The 19811-nt window shown below is 55.7% G+C and overlaps 8 protein-coding genes across 8 annotated transcripts in view; 4 read left to right on the top strand and 4 right to left on the bottom strand.

Moving 5' to 3' along the window:
* Positions 1 to 826: 826 nt before the first annotated feature.
* QBC33DRAFT_538649 (general substrate transporter) lies at positions 827 to 3093 on the bottom strand. The gene is made up of 5 exons (XM_060427912.1): positions 2774 to 3093; positions 2600 to 2704; positions 2349 to 2545; positions 1507 to 2265; positions 827 to 1402 (listed from the first exon to the last, which is right to left on the bottom strand). Exons 1-5 carry the CDS (start codon positions 2880 to 2882, stop codon positions 1013 to 1015), a joined length of 1560 nt encoding a protein of 519 aa, XP_060283781.1. The 5' UTR covers positions 2883 to 3093; the 3' UTR covers positions 827 to 1012.
* A 242-nt stretch (positions 3094 to 3335) lies between these two features.
* Positions 3336 to 5184, top strand: QBC33DRAFT_538648 (glycosyl hydrolase). The gene has a single exon (XM_060427911.1). It carries the CDS (start codon positions 3526 to 3528, stop codon positions 5104 to 5106), a length of 1581 nt encoding a protein of 526 aa, XP_060283780.1. The 5' UTR covers positions 3336 to 3525; the 3' UTR covers positions 5107 to 5184.
* An 11-nt stretch (positions 5185 to 5195) lies between these two features.
* On the bottom strand, positions 5196 to 7510 carry QBC33DRAFT_451149 (fungal-specific transcription factor domain-containing protein; the record flags this gene model as incomplete). Its single annotated transcript, XM_060424599.1, has 4 exons — positions 5196 to 5596; positions 5702 to 5899; positions 5955 to 6960; positions 7046 to 7510. The coding sequence occupies 4 exons, from the start codon at positions 7508 to 7510 to the stop codon at positions 5196 to 5198; spliced, it is 2070 nt and encodes a 689-aa protein (XP_060283779.1).
* Positions 7511 to 8002: 492 nt separating this feature from the next.
* On the top strand, positions 8003 to 10231 carry QBC33DRAFT_619660 (major facilitator superfamily domain-containing protein). Its single transcript, XM_060432749.1, has 2 exons — positions 8003 to 9928; positions 10043 to 10231. The coding sequence occupies exon 1, from the start codon at positions 8275 to 8277 to the stop codon at positions 9919 to 9921; it is 1647 nt and encodes a 548-aa protein (XP_060283778.1). The 5' UTR covers positions 8003 to 8274; the 3' UTR covers positions 9922 to 9928; positions 10043 to 10231.
* Positions 10232 to 10407: 176 nt separating this feature from the next.
* Positions 10408 to 12867, bottom strand: QBC33DRAFT_587058 (fungal-specific transcription factor domain-containing protein). Its single transcript, XM_060431504.1, has one exon. It carries the CDS (start codon positions 12656 to 12658, stop codon positions 10418 to 10420), a length of 2241 nt encoding a protein of 746 aa, XP_060283777.1. The 5' UTR covers positions 12659 to 12867; the 3' UTR covers positions 10408 to 10417.
* A 412-nt stretch (positions 12868 to 13279) lies between these two features.
* QBC33DRAFT_619658 (major facilitator superfamily domain-containing protein) lies at positions 13280 to 15165 on the top strand (the record flags this gene model as incomplete). The annotated part of the gene is made up of 6 exons (XM_060432748.1): positions 13280 to 13432; positions 13501 to 13584; positions 13665 to 14025; positions 14111 to 14221; positions 14295 to 14731; positions 14791 to 15165. The coding sequence occupies 6 exons, from the start codon at positions 13280 to 13282 to the stop codon at positions 15163 to 15165; spliced, it is 1521 nt and encodes a 506-aa protein (XP_060283776.1).
* A 1269-nt stretch (positions 15166 to 16434) lies between these two features.
* On the top strand, positions 16435 to 19192 carry QBC33DRAFT_491925 (flavin-containing amine oxidoreductase-domain containing protein). Its single transcript, XM_060425486.1, has 8 exons — positions 16435 to 17691; positions 17765 to 17816; positions 17882 to 18097; positions 18165 to 18299; positions 18377 to 18690; positions 18774 to 18867; positions 18935 to 18999; positions 19060 to 19192. Exons 1-8 carry the CDS (start codon positions 16531 to 16533, stop codon positions 19060 to 19062), a joined length of 2040 nt encoding a protein of 679 aa, XP_060283775.1. The 5' UTR covers positions 16435 to 16530; the 3' UTR covers positions 19063 to 19192.
* Positions 19193 to 19198: 6 nt separating this feature from the next.
* Positions 19199 to 19811, bottom strand: part of QBC33DRAFT_619656 (uncharacterized protein) — a gene marked incomplete at both ends in the record, with an annotated part of 1689 nt that continues 1076 nt past the window's right edge. The window contains one exon of the mRNA XM_060432747.1: positions 19199 to 19624. Coding sequence (XP_060283774.1) covers positions 19199 to 19624 — 426 coding nt within the window. The remainder of the gene's footprint in view (positions 19625 to 19811) is intronic.

Genomic DNA, 19811 nt, shown 5'->3' with positions numbered 1-19811 from the left:
TTAATTAGAATCACGAGGACAGGTTAGAAGTGTTACCTCCTCAGACAATGACCAACTAACCTCCACTGGCAGTATATGATGCGCTAGCAACTGCCCGACTTATACGGATTCTTTCGCCACGGCTCATTTAAAATAACCAACGGGCTCAATATCAATGTTGACTTGTGGTCCTTCCCTGGCAAGACTTCATCGCAACAGCAGAGGCCTTGCAGTTGTCATTTAAGTCCGTGTGGCAGATATTAATAATATGTGTGCAGAGCTAACCTGACGCCCCCCTATACTGAAGCTAGTGTCGTCTCGCTTGCTTAAATGTCGCTGCTGTCGTTATTGTCGCTGCCACTATTGCCGCTTGTATGATGTAGCCCCGAACGCAAGTGTAGCGATGATGACGAGCTGCGGCAGCCACAAGGGACGGATTTGACATTATATTCTCAAGTAGTTCAGTTCTTCGGCACATCTCTCGAGCTGTAGCCCACAAGCTTATCAGCATCGCATAAGATTCAAGCCGAGGATTGGTCTTAGTCACATTTCTTGCCCGCCTCATTCTAAGCCGCTCGAAAGGAACTACCATGGCAGTAGGGACACGAGCTGTAGTGGGTGCCTGCCATACTCGGGCAATCCAGCGTCGAGTTCCCCTGGCGAACACACCGTGCAAGGCTGGTAGGAAAAGAGAGAAAAAGGGGGTGGCCCGTGCATATGTGATAGGACCTTCGATTCGATCACTTACCGATATCATCTTGATTGCTCAGGTTGTCCCGATAAGTGCTGTATGTGCGGACTGGCTTCTAAAGCCAGGGAATTTAATGCCGACAAGGGTGATAAGGGCAACAGAAAGGTATGATCTCGTCTCAAGTCTCCCAAGGCCGCAGTCTCTACAAATATACTCAACGGAAATAAAGAATCCGTCATCTGAGATGATATTATCGCTGACTCAACCCCTTCCATTACAACCCTTCGACCTTTCCTACACAGATAATACAATGATCATTTTGCCCCTTCAGTTCTCTCCCTTCTACACTCCCGTCGCTTTCTCAACCTCCTCCTCTCCGTTTCCCACCCGTCCCATCTTCTCGCCCGAGCTTCTAACGCTCTTCTCACTGTCAGCCGCTGGCAGGTCCGTCTTGCGAGGTTGGTTCCTCCATTGCTTCGCCGGAATGCCGTCCCTAAAGAAGCCCTCGATCTCCTCCATTGTACGACCCGTCACCTCTCCGACGCAGAAATACACATACGCCCAGGTTACGAAGCAGAGCCCCGTGTAGACGAATCCGGTCTTGGGGCCGAGGTTGGCCGAGTAGTAGAGGTAGGGGAGAGTGAAGACCGTGACCCAAACGGTGACCCAGAAGCAGGCGACGGCAATAGCGTAGATCTTGTTGCGGTTACGACCGACGGCCATTTCGGATGCCTGAGAAACGGGAGGTTAGTCCCGGTCGCCGGATTAAGAGAGGGGGGGGAAGGGGGGGAAGGGGGGGGTTAAGAATAAAGGAAGTGAAAGGAAAGCAAACTCACAATTGTCCAGCCGAGCGGGCCCCATGCAAAGTTGAACGCCACAATCTCGATAATGACAAAGCTGATGATGACCTTTCCGATGGCCTCAGACGGCTCACCACCGGGGATGCCAAGACACCCCACCACGAAGATGGACACAGTCATGATGCCCGTCGTGATCATCAGTAACGGCCGCCTGGGCAGCTTGTTCGCCAGAAGCACGGCGGCCAGGACGACGAAGACCTGGATGATGAAGACGATCAGGGTCATCATGAAGGGGTCCTTGAGTCCAATGGCCTTGCTGAAGACGGTACCGAAGTAGTAGAACCACTGGATGCCGTTGATCTGCTGCGCGATCAGGGCGCCGGCGCTGTAGATGACCTTGCGCCGCTCGATGGGGTCTGTGATGAGCTGCATCCAGCTGCTCTCGGCCTCCGCCTCGACTTCGCGGTCGACGGCGGCCCGGAACTCGACGAGGGTGGGATGTGGGTCGTAGGTCGGGTCGTCGCGGTAGAGGGAGCGGAGGGAGCGCTCGGCCTCCGCGTCGGCGTTGGGGCGGCCCTTGCGCAGCAGCCAGCGGGGCGACTCGGGGACGAACCAGATACCGGCGAGGATCAAGAGCGGGAAGACGAGCTGGAAGGCGATGGGGAAGCGGTATGCGAAGGTGCCGTCGATGTTGACCATGCCGCGGTTGATGCCGGCGGCGATGATCTGCGAGACGGAGAGGGTGAGTTGCCAGCACATGAGGAGGGGGCCGCGCATGGCGTCGGGGGCGATTTCCTGTGAGGAGCTAGTGAGCATTCCGATCCAGCAGAAGACCATATAATGGAAGGGAGGAAGAAAGGACTGAGGGGAGTCCTTACTCCCATGTATAGAGGACTGGTGGCACTGAAGTTCCCAACGCCGAAACCAAGAATTGCGCGCCCGGCAGTCACTAGAGCTCTGTTGGAGCTGGTCACGAGCTGGAGAATGACGCCGATGATGATGGCGATAGTGCCACTCATAAACACCCCCTTGCGTCCGATCATGTCGTTCAATGGAGCGGCGGTTAAGGACCCGACTGGTTTCCATTAGCTCCTGAATGCCATCGTTTGGGGCAGGGCTTTCCTCGTACCGAGTTCACCCACATTGATCATGGAAGTCATGACCGAGAGAGCTCCAGGGGAGATCTCATACTCCCCTTGGTCATTCTTCGTACCGAAATGTCGAATGAAGACATCTGCTCGCGGTCAGCACAGGCATCATCACCAAGCCTGGAAAAGGGGGGGGGGGGGACCTATTGACGAACCTAGAGTCGAAACACCGTTGAAGTAAACACCATCATATCCGTAAAGGCAGGCGCCCAAGGCCGCGAAGCCACAGAATAGCCAGATGTAAGGGTATTGGATCTTCTTCATTGTCAGAAATTTGTGTGGATGAATTGTTCGGGTGTCTTGGTGCTCGACGGCCCACGGCTGGTGTTGCTGGAAAGATCGTCGGGACTGGGCGGGGAGTTATTCTTATATCGTGCCCCGGACCAGACATGGATGGAAACACGACCCCGAGCGATGGGATCACGTACCCCGGAAACTGGAGTATACTGGAGAAGCTCGCCCCGTGTTTTCTGTCTTGACTAGCCGAGTGGGCTGTCATCGCCACCGCGCAGTGGGTGGTGTGGCGGGTGTCTTAGTCTCACCTTGCCATTTTGAGTATGCCACGGCAACTAGTGTCAGCTAGTTTTGCACACATGCCGACGGCAAGCTACAAACAGGGGCTGCCGACGGCCGGCGGAACTAGCGCTGTGCTGTGGAGACTTGCCGCGGCCAGCCAGGTGAGCCTAAGCTTGCGCGATGGCGAATTCGAGAGATGAGTGTAATTAAATCGCGGGAGTTAAAGCCAGACTATATGCTGGCCTATCGAAAGAATAAATGACAAGGTCTAGTTCTAGTTAATGCCACTCTCGTTGATCGACAAGTTACACACAGACACAGACACGGACACAGACACAAGACCCATTCACACGCTCGTTACACTCAACGCACACACGCACCCAGAGAAACCATGGGCAGCACCGGCAACGAAATTCCAACGCCCCCTCCAGAGGGTGGCTCCTACACGCGCATCTCTCCAGCCCAAGCTGCAGCAGATGCGATTCCCATCTTGGTGGATGATACATATCACCTCTTCCACCTGACAACCCCTCCCTTCACAAGACACCACCCCCAACGACTGCGATCATGCTGGTGGCGCATGCGATCCAAGAATCTCGTGGACTGGACACGAGATGATGAGCCGAGCGTCAAGCCCGGAGAATCCGCGACATCTCCCGACGCCGACGGGGCATGGACGGGGGCCGCAGTGCTGGGCCCGGATGGGAATATGAACATATTCTACACCGGGTACAGCCTCTCGCAGGGTGGCAAACAGGTCATCCTGCGAGCAAGATCGCAGGACCGGCACGGCGGCAAATTCCAGCAGCCGGGCAGTGAGATCAGCTTCAGCGGCGACGGCAGGTCGAAGCTGGAGGACATTGACTTCCGCGACCCGTATGTCTTCTACAACGAGGCCGAGTCGCAGTACTGGATGATCATCGCCTCGCGGCTGGCCAGCGGGCCGTTCTGGAGCCGTGGCTGCGTGGCCCTCCTCAAGTCGACCGACCTGGACACGTGGACCTTTGAGCCCGAGCCGCTGTACTCGCCCAACGACATGTTCTGCCCCGAATGCCCCGAGCTGTTCACGCTGCCCAACGGCAAGTGGTACCTCGTGTACTCGCGCTTCCATGCCCCGGATTCAGGGACCGTCTACCGCGTTGCTGACTCGCCATACGGACCCTTCCGGGTCCCGCGCGACGGCTCGAACGGCCGGCTGGATGGGCGGAGGTGGTACGCCGCCAAGTCGTGCCCCAAGGCGGGCGACCCGAGCAGGCGGATATTCTTCGGCTGGATAGGCGACTATGTCGAGGACGAGGGCAAGTGGCTTTGGGGCGGCGACTTTGGCGTTCCCCGCGAGGTGTCTGCTGATGAAAAGGGCAATCTCCGAATCACGACCGTGTCTGAGGTCGAGCAGCTCTTCGACGAAACCTCGGCCGCGGTCCCGCCCAAGAGCGTGCCGTCAAAGCTCTCGCTGGCCTCACTGGGATCAACCATGGTCACTTTCCCTGACCTCAGCGTCGCAGAAGGACGAGACATCCTCCTCAGATTCGACATCCGGAGCTGTGATGCTCACTCCTTCGGTCTCGTCCTGCACGCCGACAGCACCCAGAAGGGCCACCGTCTGCGGTTCACCCCCAGCAGCGGGGACATATACACCATCACCCTGCTCACCGACTTCCCCCCGCTGGACGACTTCTGGGCGGACCAGTACAAGCTGCATCTGCCTCGACCGGTGGACGGTCCCGAGCTCGTCCGCCACGACGGCGTCAGTCTGGCGGGCGGCGTCACCGTCTTCCTCAAAGGGACATTATTGGAGGTGTTCTGCGGCGGGCGATCGATCAGCTTCCGCTTCCCTGTTTCGGTTCCCGCAACTCCGGAACTTGCAGCTGCTGACAATGGTCGACTTGGATGGTTTGTCGAGGACGGTGAGGTAGAGCTGAGCGACGTTTCGATTAGGCACGGAGGCCTCATAAGCAAGACCTGCATGTAGAGTAGTAGTAGGTTTAGGAATCAGTAGTACCAATGGATCGACTCCTGGTAATTAGACAATGTTAATTATTAGACCAGACTCTATCATCTCTAGCCACTTCTCATTGGGCCACCCGGCATCAACACGTTGGGATCCATGTCGACGCCGCGCAGCAGATCGAACGCGCCATTGACGTCGGCAGCAAGGTCCCAATCTCCGAAATCGGTGAATTCGAACGGCTGGGTCGAGTAATTCGCCATCATTGGGCTGACGTTGTCATCAGGCGGCTCGTCTAGGTTGACGGCGAGAGCATGCTCCAGTCCCCGTAGAATCGCACCTTCCAGACGATTCACGGCGTATCTCATCGGCTCGCTGCTTTTGCTCATCATCCGTAGATTCCACAGATACGAGTTGAGAGTCTCCTGCCAGAAGCTACGCTCTTGGGAAGAGAGGGACGTGACGAGGAGCAGAGTCGTGAACGACCCAACGAGGGCAAATAGGTAGGGTGATGCTGAGCAGATGTTAGCGGCGTCGGATAGACATTACACATATGTATATATATATATATATATATCATGGTCCAGAATCCAAGTCAGATGGCCCAAAGTCGACTCACTAAAGTACCAAAATGCCTCGAGCTGGTCCGGTCGAAGATTCATGACGAAGCCGATGGCGCTCTGCGCCGTCTGCAGCGCAAACTGTCGAACATCCGAGAGCACTTGATTATCGAGACAAGCCGGCGGGAGCGCTGTAGACCGTATGAGCCGCCGGAGAAGGGCGATCGCCACTCCGTAGTACGAAAAGTGAAGATGTCCTGAATCATCTCAGTCTCTCTCCTCTCTCGGGCATTGTCTGCAGCGGGTACCTACCGTGAAAGGAGAGCTTTCTCTGGTACGTGATATTCATATGCAGCGAGGAAGGGATGCTCCGGTACCAATCCTGCAGCTGGTCTAATATCGGCTGGGCCCTCTGATACAACAGCGCCGTGTCTTGGTCAAAGCAGGTCCGGGCCGTGTAGAAGGAAGAGAGAACGGAGGACAGGATCTGTGCGAGCCGGACCATCAGAATGAACTGGAGCTTCCCTGTCGCGCCGATGGATCGTCTCTCGTCGTCGAGTCCCGAATTGTCGCAGTCGATGAAGTCCAGGTTCGACAATTCCCGGACGGTCCAGTCCTCGTGATGGATGTGCACAGGCCGTCCGTAGGCCAACGCAGTCCAGCGATCCTGCATGTAGAGTGCCCAACTCAGCCGTTTCCGAACATTCTTCTCCCAGGCAGGTATAGACCAATCACTGGCATCCAGATGGAGGCCGAGACACTGGCCAATGGCCAATGCCTGGCAAGTCAGCCCCCACTCGTAGGTGTGATCCGGATTGAGGGGATCCTCGGGCTGGCACTGTAGAAGCAGGAGAATGGCCTGGATTGACGATAGCTTCGGCCGGTGATACGATGACGAGATTGCTTGATGCAGCATCCTCCGCAACAAGGCCGAGTCCGGCATCGGCCGGATCGACAGCTCGGGATCGTACGACCACCATCGTAGCGCGGAGAGATACACCGCACCGAGGAGGGGGCCAGATATCTGCCGATAAGACCGATTGTAGTTCTGCATGAAAAACTCTTTGTGAACCAGGGGGTAGCAGGGCTGGACGTGTCGCCAGAAGAGCTCCACGAGGCGGGGACCGTGTGGCCGCACGCAAGCTTCTATGGCGTCTATCTGGGAGTGGGTGGCATCGAACTCCAGTGCTTTCTCATCGGACACCATGTGGAAGGTGAGAGGGTAGCCAACGAGCCCGGAATCCCGCTCGAGCACTCGCCGGATTGCATGAGTCTCGAGGCTGAACTCCTGGGTCAGGGGATCATACGGGCGGTGACGCTGAATGGTTGGTCAATGGGGAGTCCATCCGTGTTGTCATCCAAGCCGAGGAAGGAGAAGAAGGACAAGTGGGGAGACGACAAACCATCAGAATGGGCTCCATGTCGCTTCCCAACCCGTACAGCTCCGCAAATCGAGTCTGCGCGAGACCAAGCGTCAAGGTACCAGGGACGAACTCGGACTCGGAGGTGGCCGATGTTGAGGCTTCTGCCCTGCGCCGTTCATCGGCCGAATTCCCCGCTATTATCTCGGCGTGCTCCGGAGAAGTCGGAGACGGCGCCTCGGAGACGGACATTTGTTCCTCGGTCTGCGCCGTGCGGGGACCGGGGTCGCCCCCACTCAGCCCCGGAATGGACGGCATCCGCCCAGGGGGATCACGCTCGAAGGTACAGGGCGATCCGCGGAGCTGGCAGTGGACGCATTGGCGCTCTCCGTCATTGGCCAAGACGCAACGGGTCTTCCTTTTGCGGCATGCATCACAAGGCCGGCCACTCCGCCTTGGCCGTTTTCGGGTGCCGGATTGGTAGTCTGCTGGGGTGATGATCTCCATATGACCAATCACGGAATAATTGGTCGCTTAATTGGCGGTGAGACGCATCTGTGCCTCTGTTCAAACTTTCGTCCTTCAACCTTCCAAGTTTGGACCTACTCCCCATCCCTTCCTTACCCGAAGTCCAAAGCCCGAGGGTCAAAAGTGGGGCCCTACATCGACTAATGGCGGGGCGACCATGCTCGGGGCAGAGAAAATCCGACGAACTACGGCTCGACCGACGTCATTCGCCAAGCAAAGTGTGGGGGGGGCCGACAATGGCCGGCAAATAAGCAGTCTTGGCAGTTAAGGGTCTCTGTTAAGAAAATGTGAAAATTTGCTGGCGATTCATGGTTCGCACTAGCAACCAGTTAAGCGAGACTGTATCTGCCCACCGGATTCTGCGGGCGCCAGTACGGAACAACTATCGCCGTACCTTGTAATCTTTTTGGTTGGCTTGGCTTAAGCATCTTATTGGTGAGCAGTGGGCAGATTCTCACACATACATACCACCACGACCAAGCTAAACATGTTAGTGTAAAACCTCGGCAGCCCCATAACCTGGATTCCAGTATAAGTTGTAATTACCGGCTCGCACATTGAACCCCTTGACTGGAAAACTTTTTTGTCGGCGCAGCTCAAGGATCTACGAGTTTGTCCTCTGCTTTCTTTTCTCCTTTCCCCCCAACAGTGTCTGCCAGTTCCCGACCATATGGCCTTGTCCTCTTCGCTTCATTCAACGTGAGAGTAGACGTAACCCTTAACGCCTTAACCCTTTATCCGACATGTCTACTCGCCGATCCCACGCCGGCGTCGTCCCTGGCACCGTCCATCTCGTTGATGTGACCGGGAACCCCGGGACGTCAAAGTCGAAGAATGGTATTGAACTCATCCCCCGTCCCAGCGATGACCCCGAAGATCCGCTGAACTGGAGCGAGGCCCGCAAACGCCTCTCCGTCTCCATGGTCGTCCTGCACTCGATGGGCGTCGGCCTCACCATGGCCCTGCAATACTCGGTCCTGGCAGATATCACTCGCGACACCGGCATCGCCACGGCCCCCCTGGTCGAAGGGACAGGCTACATGATCCTGTTGATGGGCTGGGGGAATCTCGTCTGGCAGCCCATCGCCATCACCTACGGCCGTCGCGGCGTCTATCTTTTGTCGGCACTCGGCACTATCCCCGTCATGGTCTGGACCGCCTACTCTCGATCCGTCGGCGAGTGGTATGCCCACCGTATCATTCTTGGCTTCTTCGCCGCCCCGATTGAATGCCTTCCTGAAGTGAGCATCCCCGATGTCTTCTTCGCCCACGACCGGGGAGCCTGGATGAGTCTGTACGTGTTTGTCCTCTTCGGCTCCAACTTCATCTCACCCCTGATCGCCGGCTGGTTCGCAGAGGCGTTCGGGTGGAGGTGGACGATGCATTTTGGGGCCCTGGTCGCCGCAGTGACCTTTGTCATCTTGTTCTTCTTCATGGAAGAGACCATGTACTTCCGCAAAACTCTTGAGGGACTGGAAGAGGTGGATGATCCAGAACCCATACCCGCCCCGCAGTCGGTGATCGTTGACGGCGACAAAAAGAAGGGTAGTCACCAGAATTCCATGGATGGAAGCGATGCCGGCGGCCCTTCGGCCACTGCCGTCTTTCCGGCAAGGAGGCCCTACCTCGAGAGACTGAAGCCCTTCACGCGGATGCCGGGCCGACAGACCAACAAGGAGATGTTCAAGGGCATGTTCCAGCCTCTTCCCATCATGGTGCAGTTCCCGAATGTCGCCTGGGCCGGGTTCATCTACGGCATCAACCTGTGCTGGTACAACGTGCTGAACGCCACTGCCAGCCCGCTTCTGAGCGCCCCGCCTTACAACTGGTCGACGGGCCTCGTCGGGTGCATCTATATTGGTCCGCTCATCGGCGCCGCCTTTGGGAGTCTCTGGGCCGGTGTGGTTGCCGATCGCTTCACTCTCTGGCTCGCCCGTCGGAACAACGGAGTCAGGGAACCCGAGCAGAGACTGTGGCCTCTGGGCTTGTCGGCGGTCATGTCCTGCGTTGGTCTCATCGTCTGGGGTGTCGGTGCGGAGCACCAGATCCACTGGGCCGGCCTGGCTGTCGGTCTCGGGATCCTCACCTTCAGCTGCGTGGCCGGAGGATCGGTCGCCCTGTCATACAACATCGACTGCTTCAAAGACATCAGCGGCCAGTCAACAACCTCCATCATCGTCATTCGGAACACAATGGGCTTTGTCATGTCATACGGCATCACTCCTTGGTATACGAACATGGGGCTGCAGAATTGTTTCATCATGGCAGGATTTCTGTCCCTGGGCTGTACCCTCACGTTCCTGCTGATGATTTGGAAAGGCAAGGCTCTTAGGAGACGATCGGCGGAACGGTACTGGAAGTATGCCGAAAGCAGCGTTAAGCACCATTGAAGAGCCTGTAAGTTTGCGACCCCCGTGCTCTATGAACCCGCACTCTTTCGCCACACCCATTCGCGGCCAACAGATGGGTCAAGTCGACCCATATTTCCAATCTGGGCTGACAATCTTCAAGTGCAAGACTCTTAGATAACGACGGCAGAGCGGTACCGGAAGTCCGAAGGATGGGACTTGCTGGCATCAACTCAGGTTGTAAGTCTGTGTACCTGCTCATGGACACCCCCTCTCCCCTTGAAATGGGTCAGCTCACCCCCCCCAAGCACCTGCCGTTCGATGCTGCCGATAAAACCATTTTAAATCCCACACACGAGATAAAAAAACAATAAAAAAAAACATTAAATTTTTTAAAACCGTGTATTATTATCTTTTTAAAATACGCCTAGTAGGTTTCTGTTATTGTGGCATGTTGATACAATTAGTGCTATACTATAGAAGCTAAATACTAAATGCTAATTAATTACGGCTCATCTGAGGTTGGCCGTCAAGTGTTTCATGTTAGGGACTCCGTAGCTCCGAGGAGCATGTCGCTGATTTCTTCCCAATGCATTTCCTGCCAGGCCCGGGACTCTGTGGGCCCCGCATGTGGAAGGGAGTAGTCATAGCTAAACCCTGGAAAAGACGGGAGGTTTGGAAACTGAAAGTCTGCCGTTGTCTCGGGATCGAACAGGCTTGCGAGAATGGGCTCCAACACCGTGCCAGATAAGTCAGTTCTGTATTGCCCGCTGTCGATGTTTAAGGTGCTATCATGCATTCCAACGCCCGAGCTTGATTTGTTCGCACCTCGAATAGGAGGTTGTGAGGCTCTTCCGGAAGGAGGCCCACTGTTCCGGCCGTCATGCGCGTTAGTGAATTCGTCAACCATTGCCTGTAGCTCGCCAACGATAGTCAACCAGCGGCGCATGGTCCCCGGTACTTTGTCGTCACTCAGGTATTTAGAGGACAGTTCAAAGCAATCGCCCAAGAGTTGTCTCGTATCTGTTGCCGACTCTGTCTTGTCTTGCGTGACATCACAGATGATGCTCAAGACGAGGATCAAGGTAGATGAGTAGATATAGTACACGTCCAACCAAGAGACGGCGTTGAAATTATTGATGGAGTCGAGCTTGAGAAGCAACTGAGAGGACTGCCGGCCAGACTCGATGCAGGTGTCGGAAATCGAGGCAAGGGAACCTGAGAATACACGTGTGCTGTCCCCGGAGAGTGCAGTGAAGCGCGAGAGGAGGGCATATCGGGAAACGAAGGAGGCCGTGTAGTGATATTGCACGTGGAGAAGAATGAGGATGCGTTGAAACTGAGGCGGCATAGAGTCGATGGCATCCATGGAGAGGTGTTGCGGGAGACTCCTGTTCCAACTGGTCAAATCCGAGAGGAGCTTCACTGCGGGAGAGAGGGGGCCCGAGAAGTCACTCTTGGCGGCCTCCGGGAGCGAATTTGCGGCACCCAGCAAGGTGGCTAACCGGTTACACCAGGTGGCATACTCCGGGAGGTTATTCGCGGCCATGCCTAGGATGCCTTCTCTCGGCGGGCCGGGCAGGTGCCGGGCGTCGTTCATCGCGCTCGGTCTGTCATAGGAGGAGACTTGCAGCTGCTCGAAGGAATAGAGCGTCCACCAGAGCTTCTTCCTCATCTCCCGCAGCAGAGGCGTCCCATCCGTCTCGATATCGTCTCGATGCAACCCGATAGCAAAGCCAATGCGGACGGCGGCACCGGTCAGCGTCCAACATATGTCCCGAGAGTTGGTGTTGTGGAGATGAAGAGCCGCTAGCATGAGGGATTGGATCGAGGCCAGACTTGAAGTGAACATGACCTTGGGCAGGAACATCTGGATTTGGAGCCACCATCGCTCCTCCTGCTCATCCGAAATGTCGATGTCGCAATGCCGGCGGCCTAGCATTAAGACACAGAGGAAGCTGCAGAGCCACACGTGGTCTGCAGCCGTCGGAGACTTGCACCAGGCCTCCAGGGTCTCGAGAAACGAGGCTTCGTGAAGGACAGGGAAGTCGACGTTGACTCGGTCGAAAAACGCGCGGACGATCAAGAGAACGGTCGTCCGATCCGTGTGTCTCGGAGCCGCCTTGGGGGACGCTGCAGACCCGTGGCGGTCTAGAGAGGTGGAGTTGGCGATGGAGTGGATGTCCACAGTCTCCATGTCGCGTCTCGTAATATCAAGGCTCCTCTCCGACACGAGGCTCCTGTCGGCCGGGTTGGGGCCGAACAGGTGCATCTGTCTGATAGAACCGTTCTGGCCGGGACTGACCATGGCCCTGAGCTTCATCTGGAAGAAGTAGGAGCTTGCCCGTCCGATATACTGGCTCTGGCCCTGCCGATCGTGAACCAGCTGCTCGTGCTCGCTTCCCTTCTCGCCACCGCCTTCGGACTCGGTCGGCGGGCGGCCGTCGCCTGGACCAGCAGCCCCGTCCGGCAACGGGATTCCCAGAGCGCGGCCCACGCTCTGCACGCTTTGTAGACTGGAGAGGTCCGCCTCAGGCACCAACCCCTTCACCAAGCCTTCCAAGGCGGCCATTCTGGCACTGTAGGCCTCGACACTCCCACGAAGTCGTTGCTTGCGCGGCTTGGTCACGACACAGTCGTAGCCATACTTCAGACAATGGGTGCACCTAAGCTGGCCAGCCGAGGTATTGCACTTCTGCTTCCTGCTTTTGCACCGATCGCAACTGTGCTCCGTTCGCTGCCGCAGTTCGGCGGGAACAAGACGGGTCTTCGAGCTCATCTCTTCTCGTCACTTCGGCGACAGTGCGTGCGGGAGACAGCATGCGACAACGGCAGCGCGTTGGAAGTGGGCAGTGGGCAGTGGGAGACGGAAGCTGGGGGATCTTGTGGATGAGCGATAATTCGATGGAACCCGGTTGACATTCGCTAGTCTCACTGGCGCATATTTGCTTGGAGACCGGCACCGGTCGCCATGTGCATGCATGCCCGTGGCAAGAGTGACCCAAAGATTAACTAGTCCAAGATAAGGAAACGCGGGGCATCCAATGTGCGGGGAAGAGAAGCACTAAACTGAAAGTAGAGTAGACAGGGCACCAACATGCTCCACTGTCATGGAGCTATGCGGGCATCGATGCTGTGCGGGTTGCATGCAAGCCGCACCCTCCGTTATTGTCAGGGGACCTGCGCACATGCGGCCCAAATCCGGGGGAACTAGCGCAGTGCAATGAACCTGGATTCGCGATAGTGCCTGCGGGCTAGTACCTCCTCTACCTAGGCCGTGATAAGCTGGTTTATCTCTTGGACTACTTGTCCTCGCCAGGAATCGGAACGGGTATAATAAAGATAGCGTCGCAGCGTTCATCTTTGCAGAATGCTCCCCGAGGCTTGGGCCACAGACAACATGGCTGCCATGGATGCAAAGACAGACTACGCTGCTATGGATACGGAGAATCTGTCTGCCAGTGACTCCAAGGCCGAGATGCCTGTCCTAAAAACAACAAAGGACGGCATCCCCCTTCATCCTCAACCGAGTGACGACCCGGAAGACCCACTGGTATGCTGAGATGCAGTTGAATCTAGTGCTGAAGGTGCGGGTGGCGTGGGCTGACCAAACGCCTTTAGAATTGGAGCTGCCTCCGGAAGCATGCCGCCCTTATTGTGCTGGCCATGGAGTCCTTGGTCATCAAATTCTCCAACACGCTCATCGTAAGCCCCCTCTCCCAAGAAACCATACACGCAGAGATCTGCAATCCAGGGCACCTCACTTACACAACACCTTTCTCAAGGCTCCCGGTGCGCATACCTTGGCCGCCGAGTTTCACACCGCGGCCTCGACAGCTACGTACATCGGTTCGGCTCCCTCGGTCCTGTACGCGTTCGCCCCGTTCATCTGGATCCCACTGAGCCTCCGCGTCGGTCGGCGGCCAGTGTTGCTGGTCACTCACGTCATCGCGCTCCTGGCCGCGGTCGGTGTCGGCCGCTCAACCTCTTACTCGCAGGCCCTGGGATTCCGCATGGTCATGGGCTTCGGTGGCAGTGCTGGCCTGTGCATCAGCCCTGGGGCCATATCCGACATGTTCTTCCTGCACGAGAAGGGCACCCGCCTGGGTATAAACAGCATACTGTTTGTGGTTGCCCCTTATATAGGTGAGTGAGGTCTTGGGTCTTGATTTTAAAAGTCACTTCCGTGTGTCGCCTCTGGACGGCATCTGACTTTATACTTAATCATTAGGTGGCGTTGCTGGCGGCTCTGTTCAGCAGAATCCGAAGCTAGGCTGGCGATGGGCCATGTACATTTCTGCCGCCTGTTACGCGTTCCAGCTCCTTGGACAGATCTTTCTTGGTCAGTGCCCTAGTTACCTGACACACACCCTTTTTGTCTGAGGGAAGTAAATAATTACTGACAGGCTTGGTAGTCCCGGAGACAATTTACGAGAGGGAGACTGCCGCTTCTGAGCCACTGGAGAACAAAAAGACGCTCTACCGCCGGCTGGGATTCCGGACACCGACGAACCCGACGGGAGAGACGTGGTCCCAGACATTCCGCCGACCTTTCGCCATGTTTGCATACCCGGCCGTCGTCTTGCCAGCCTTCTGGGCGTCGGTGTGCATTATGACGGAAATAGCCAACACTGCAGGCTTGGCCCTGAACTTCGGTGTTACCAGCCGCTTCGGCTTCAACACGGCGCAGATCGGACTTTGTTTCCTCTCGGGCTTGGTTGGCGCCTTCCTCGGAGAGATCTGCGCGGGTCCGCTCTGTGACCTCGTCGCCAAGCGTATACTGAGGAGAGGTGACGAGTGGGTTCCCGAGAAGATACTTAAACTCTTCCTCACGGGCCTCGTCGCGAACACTGTACGTGCATCGGAGCCCCTGTTTCATCGACTTACCGTGAATCTGACACTGTGGGCAAGGTTGGTCTCATTGTCTACGGGTTTGAGCTCGACAACCACGCTTCACATTTTATCGCACCACTGTCGGGGCTCAGTCTTTTCGTCTTCGGGCAGGAAATCATCGTCACGGTACTGATGACCTACATGACGGAGTGCTATCCCGGGCGAGCCGTCGAGGTCATGATCGTCTTCCAGTTCTTCCTGAACATCATGTGCTTCCATCCGCCCTTCTACACGCCGCAGTGGATAGACAAGGCCGCAGGCGCGAAGGTGCCGTACATCGTGTACGCGGTGCTGCCCATCGTCTTCTTTCCAGTTTGCGTCGGCATATTCATGTGGAAAGGCGCGAAGATTCGTAGCAGAGGAGCCATGTTTTCCATCTCCAAGAGGGAATGATGATAGCCCTAAAAGGCTCTTTGCTAGACGTGGTTTTCGATTGGGGTCACTCATTAGCCCCCTTACACTGATTAGTTATACATAATTTTCTGCAGTATTATTCGATATTAGTCTTCTGTCCAGGGGTTATACGGCAAGTCGAAATTGCAATGCTGCGCCATGCACTGCCTTGAAACGATAGAGGCGCTGCTCAGGGCCCTCCATTATATGCGGAAACTTGGCTGCCGCTAAGGTTTCTCTATTCGGGTCACCCAAAATGGACACCCTGTCAGACCCTCATGAAGAGCTGGCATCTATTTGCTAGACTTTACGGAAGATAGCCACTCTACGCCTATTTCAATGGCTGTTCCCAAGGCGGTAGCGAGCCCTTACGCCTGCGTAGTACTGCCCTACGGCTTACCACGGCATCACCGGCGGATGGCCCGCTGTCCACTGGGCCGAGGCAATAACAAACAGGCAGAGTCCAACCTCTTCTGGCTAGAGCAATAGACGAACAAGATTGGCAAGTATCCCAATCTGTGTGAGCTAGTGCTATCACTGCGGCCATTCTTTCCGCAGGCTCTAGTGATCGTGGATTATATTACTATCAAGTTTTACAAATAAAACCGCGTATGTAGGACATTATCTTTGCCAAGCGAATTGTTGATCGGCGGAAAGGCGCGCGCCGTTCATCTACAATGTCCTGACATCTCGGCAGCATGCGTATCACCGATAATTGGAGTTGATAAGAACCCATAGATAAGGCTCGACCCGTTTCGTGGGGTCTCTTCTATCTGAAGACCTGATTCTCCACTCTAGAGCCAGCCCCCTGGATACCTTATCTCTGACCTGCCTCTTACAGAAATCATTCCAAGGACTTGCAAAGCAAAGAACGTGTTGGTATAGATGGTGTCATGCTTTTGTTAGCAGGCGTTATTGGAGAGTCTGAACAGAAAAACGTCCTAGCCATGACTTCTCTCACTGTCCCTCTAACTGGAGGATATGAGACACAAACTTCGGTTTGAATACCAGGTAGTAGGGGCCTTATTGTGACAGATACGAGTTGTCTGGCCTAGTGGTATTCCGATGTGCTCTGTTCTTAAATGCATCGGCCAAAGCACGAGTGGGGCCAAGCTTGGCCAACCCGAGGCAATTAACGACAAACTCGCAGCCTTAGCCTGGAAAACACACCGCGATGTTGATTACTTCTTGATACCGGAGTGCATGGCCCCTGGTCAGGGGCCATGCGTAAGTGTGGACTAGCTGGGTTGTTTTCCATGCTGGAACTGGGCCATAAATATCTTCAGGCCCCAGCTGTTGTACACTGAACGCTCGCCTGTCAACACACTTGGCTACCTGAACTTGCTGCCTCTTGACGCCACAAACATGAAGTCGCTCATCACCGCCCTCGCCCTGAGCCAAGCAGCATGGGCTGCGCCATCTCTTCCCATTCGGCTGGAGACGAGGACATCCCTGAGCTCGCGTCTTGCCAACGTCCACCTCTTGTTCGATGAGCCAGTTGATGGTCTAATCAGGTTCACATACGGCTCTTGCTCTTCGATTGGTGAGCATGATGCCCACCACATGGTCAGCCAAGGTTTCTCGTCCCATGACAGACTCGTCTGGATCATACCTGAGGAAGTCACCTCTGGCGGCTGCATTTCAGCATGGGGTTCTTCTGGCACTCTCCTGGGCCGTAGCGAGAAGCAGCAATTCGACATACAGAACCGTCGACGCAGCCTCTCAAAGCGCGGACCCTACAGCATCACGATGACGAACGAGACTGGAATTGACCCCTGGGGGCCATGGTTTGACGGTGTTGAGCTACTGAAGAGCAAGAATATGAGCGCCGTCGATGTGTCGAAAGCGAAGAGCAAGGATGTTGCCATCGTCGGCGCCGGCATGTCCGGTCTCATGACCTACTTATGCCTGACACAGGCCGGTCTGACCCACGTGAAGATCATTGAGGCGGGTGAGAGATTAGGCGGCCGCGTACACACCGAGTATCTGTCCGGCGGTCCGTTCGACTACAGCTATCAGGAGATGGGACCCATGCGGTTCCCCAGCACCTACACCCTGGACAACGCCACATACAACATAACGGATCACCAACTTGTTTTTCAGCTTGCCGAGGAGATGAACAAGCTAAACGGCCATGATAAAAACTTGTCGGTGGACTTCATCCCCTGGTACCAGTCGAGCAGCAACGGATTGCACTACTACAACGGCATCCGTCTCCCCAACGGCATGCCCCCGACAACGGCTCAGGTGGAAGCGAACACGTCGCTGGAGACCCCATCCATCTTGGACAAGTCAACCCAACATCTAGAGACAGCGATCGAGCGTGCTCTGCCAGGGGCCGAATTCTACGTTGCGATGGCGAAGAACATGTTCAAGGCCCACCGCGAGTTTTTGGATGGCGGTCTGGATGGCCTCCCCGGCGATCAGTGGAGCGAGTTTGCCTACATGGTGAACTACCTAAAGGCTAATCTGAATGACACGGATAATGTCAGTGGTGGGTCGAGTGCGGTTTCTTTTTGGGACGAGGTGAGTCAAAACAGCGGCCAGTGAAGTCTGTCTCCTGGGACGGAGAAAACGTGTCTACTAAACTGCGGCACAGTTGTACGACGGTCTCTATTTCAGTGCCACTACCTGGAAGACTATCGACGGCGGTAAGATGTCCCTTCTTCATAAGATTACCCCGCTCCATGTATCGTACTTAATCCAGGATTACTAGGACTCAACCGGCTTCCCCTTTCATTCCACCCGCTTGTCGACAGGGTCACCACCATGAACCGTACCGTCGAACGAGTGCAGTACTCGCCCTCGTCCTGCAAAAAGAAGGTAACTCTGCAGTCGCGCAACAGCTATAGCGAGACGCTTCAAAATAGCACTCACGACTACGCGGTGCTAGCGGTGCCGTTCTCCATCTTGAAAAAGTGGCGCATCGATGGTGAGCGAGTCCCACGCTAGGGATCCCATAAGCCCTTCGTTTAAGTGCTAACATTATTGCCCCCGAGGTCTTCCCATCACGATGCAAAATGCCATTAATAATGTCCCGTATACGGCCGCCTGTAAGGTTGCACTCGAGTTCAAGACCCGTTTCTGGGAGCACTTCGAGAACCCCATTTACGGATCTTGCTCCACAAGCACAGGTAAATAGGTCTTCCTGCGATATGATCAAGGGTCAACAACCCCAGGTTAACACGCCCTCCCCCCTCCCCCCTCTTAGACATTCCCGGTATCGGCAGCATCTGCTACCCATCGTACAACATCAACGGCACCGGTCCGGCCACAATGATCGGATCTTACATATCCGGGAGTCAGTGGGGCGCGCGTTGGGTTGCGACGCCGGAGCAGGAGCACGTCGAATACGTCCTCAACGCCATGATCGAGATCCATGGCGACGTCGCTCGCGAGCAGTACACTGGCAAGTATAACCGACGATGCTGGATGCTCGACCCCCTCGAGTCTGCTAGCTGGGCTTCTCCCCTGGTCGGACAGCACCAGCTCTACTTGCCGGAGTACTTCAAGACTCACAACAACGTAAGTTCTCATTTGTCGGGCTTGGTCTGTGACCGGACGAGTCTGGGCCGAATGCGGGAGTGACTGACACGGCGCAAAAAAAGATGATATTTGTTGGTGAGCACACAAGCTATACCCACGCTTGGATCTCGTCCGCTCTAGAGTCTGGCATTCGTGGTAGCGTTCAGCTACTGCTCGGTAAGACTACCTGTGTGATGAACACCAAGAGAATGACACAAAGACTGACTTTACTCCCTTCCGAAAGAGCTCGGCTTGGTCGACGAGGCTAAGGCAACGGTGGAAAAGTGGATGGCGCGGTGGATAGAAGTGGTAAGTAATCATCCAATCCCTAAGGAGCGTCCTCACCTAGCTGACTCACAATTTGCGCAGTAAATACCGGATGCTTACTCTGATTCAAACTGTTAGATGAGCAGGGCAATCTAGCGCTGTTTGCCTTAAGGAGCTTGAAGAGAATAGACGTAATATAAGTAGCAATGAAGAATAATTAGACGAGTGACTCCTGTTCTTGTCATGTCTGGCTTGCTAGCTTTCGAAACATGTGGTCCGCTCTGTCCAGATCCCCCTTCAGGTCGTGTTCCCAAATCCACAGGAATCTCTTGTTCAGATTCTCGACGATCTTTGCCATGTCTTCTCGCAGCTCGGGATGTGTGAAGGAATAGATCTGGCCGGTTTCTTGGCTTGTCTTGACCACCCGCTGCGCGCGAGGGCGCCGGATGACGTCGTACACCTGAAAGGCCAGTGGCAGCTCTCGTTCGTTCTCGACGTTGCCGAGCAGGTGCGACAGGATGAGAGCGTCCTCCATACACTGGCCAGCTCCGGAGGCCTGATGCGGCGTCGTTGCGTGAGCCGAGTCGCCGAGGAGACAGATCCGATTGTTGCAATAGGTGGGAGTATTCATGTGATGGTGCAGAGCCCATTGAACAGGATCGGCCCACTACCTTGGCAAGAATTATTACCAATTAATTAGCCCCTCGCTTCGCCAACCCTCGATCCAAAAGAGTCTTATATCCCGGGGGGGGGGGGGGGGGGGGGAAACCCGCCCACAAAAACACCAACACGCGGCTCGGGGTGCGGGTCATACCGCCCCAAAGCATCCACGGGGTCCGGGTATGGCCCCCGGC

This window comes from Phialemonium atrogriseum (genome assembly GCF_030411735.1).
Source record: "Phialemonium atrogriseum strain 8032-3 unplaced genomic scaffold QBC33scaffold_12, whole genome shotgun sequence".
Taxonomy (NCBI): domain Eukaryota; kingdom Fungi; phylum Ascomycota; class Sordariomycetes; order Cephalothecales; family Cephalothecaceae; genus Phialemonium; species Phialemonium atrogriseum.
Note: the sequence above shows the minus strand (reverse complement) of the source record. Positions and strands in the feature narration are given on the sequence as shown.

Bases quoted from the DNA above. Each gene is read 5' to 3' on its own strand.
- QBC33DRAFT_491925 (XM_060425486.1), top strand. From the start codon at position 16,531: ATGAAGTCGCTCATCACCGCCCTCGCCCTGAGCCAAGCAGCATGGGCT. The intron at 18,098-18,164 runs GTGAGCGAGTCC...ATTGCCCCCGAG, and splicing joins GAAAAAGTGGCGCATCGATG to GTCTTCCCATCACGATGCAA. The intron at 18,691-18,773 runs GTAAGTTCTCAT...GCGCAAAAAAAG, and splicing joins ACTTCAAGACTCACAACAAC to ATGATATTTGTTGGTGAGCA.
- QBC33DRAFT_587058 (XM_060431504.1), bottom strand. From the start codon at position 12,658: ATGAGCTCGAAGACCCGTCTTGTTCCCGCCGAACTGCGGCAGCGAACG.
- QBC33DRAFT_538649 (XM_060427912.1), bottom strand. From the start codon at position 2,882: ATGAAGAAGATCCAATACCCTTACATCTGGCTATTCTGTGGCTTCGCG. The intron at 2,705-2,773 runs GTTCGTCAATAG...GACCGCGAGCAG, and splicing joins CAACGGTGTTTCGACTCTAG to ATGTCTTCATTCGACATTTC. The intron at 1,403-1,506 runs GTGAGTTTGCTT...CCCGTTTCTCAG, and splicing joins GCCCGCTCGGCTGGACAATT to GCATCCGAAATGGCCGTCGG.
- QBC33DRAFT_619660 (XM_060432749.1), top strand. From the start codon at position 8,275: ATGTCTACTCGCCGATCCCACGCCGGCGTCGTCCCTGGCACCGTCCAT.
- QBC33DRAFT_538648 (XM_060427911.1), top strand. From the start codon at position 3,526: ATGGGCAGCACCGGCAACGAAATTCCAACGCCCCCTCCAGAGGGTGGC.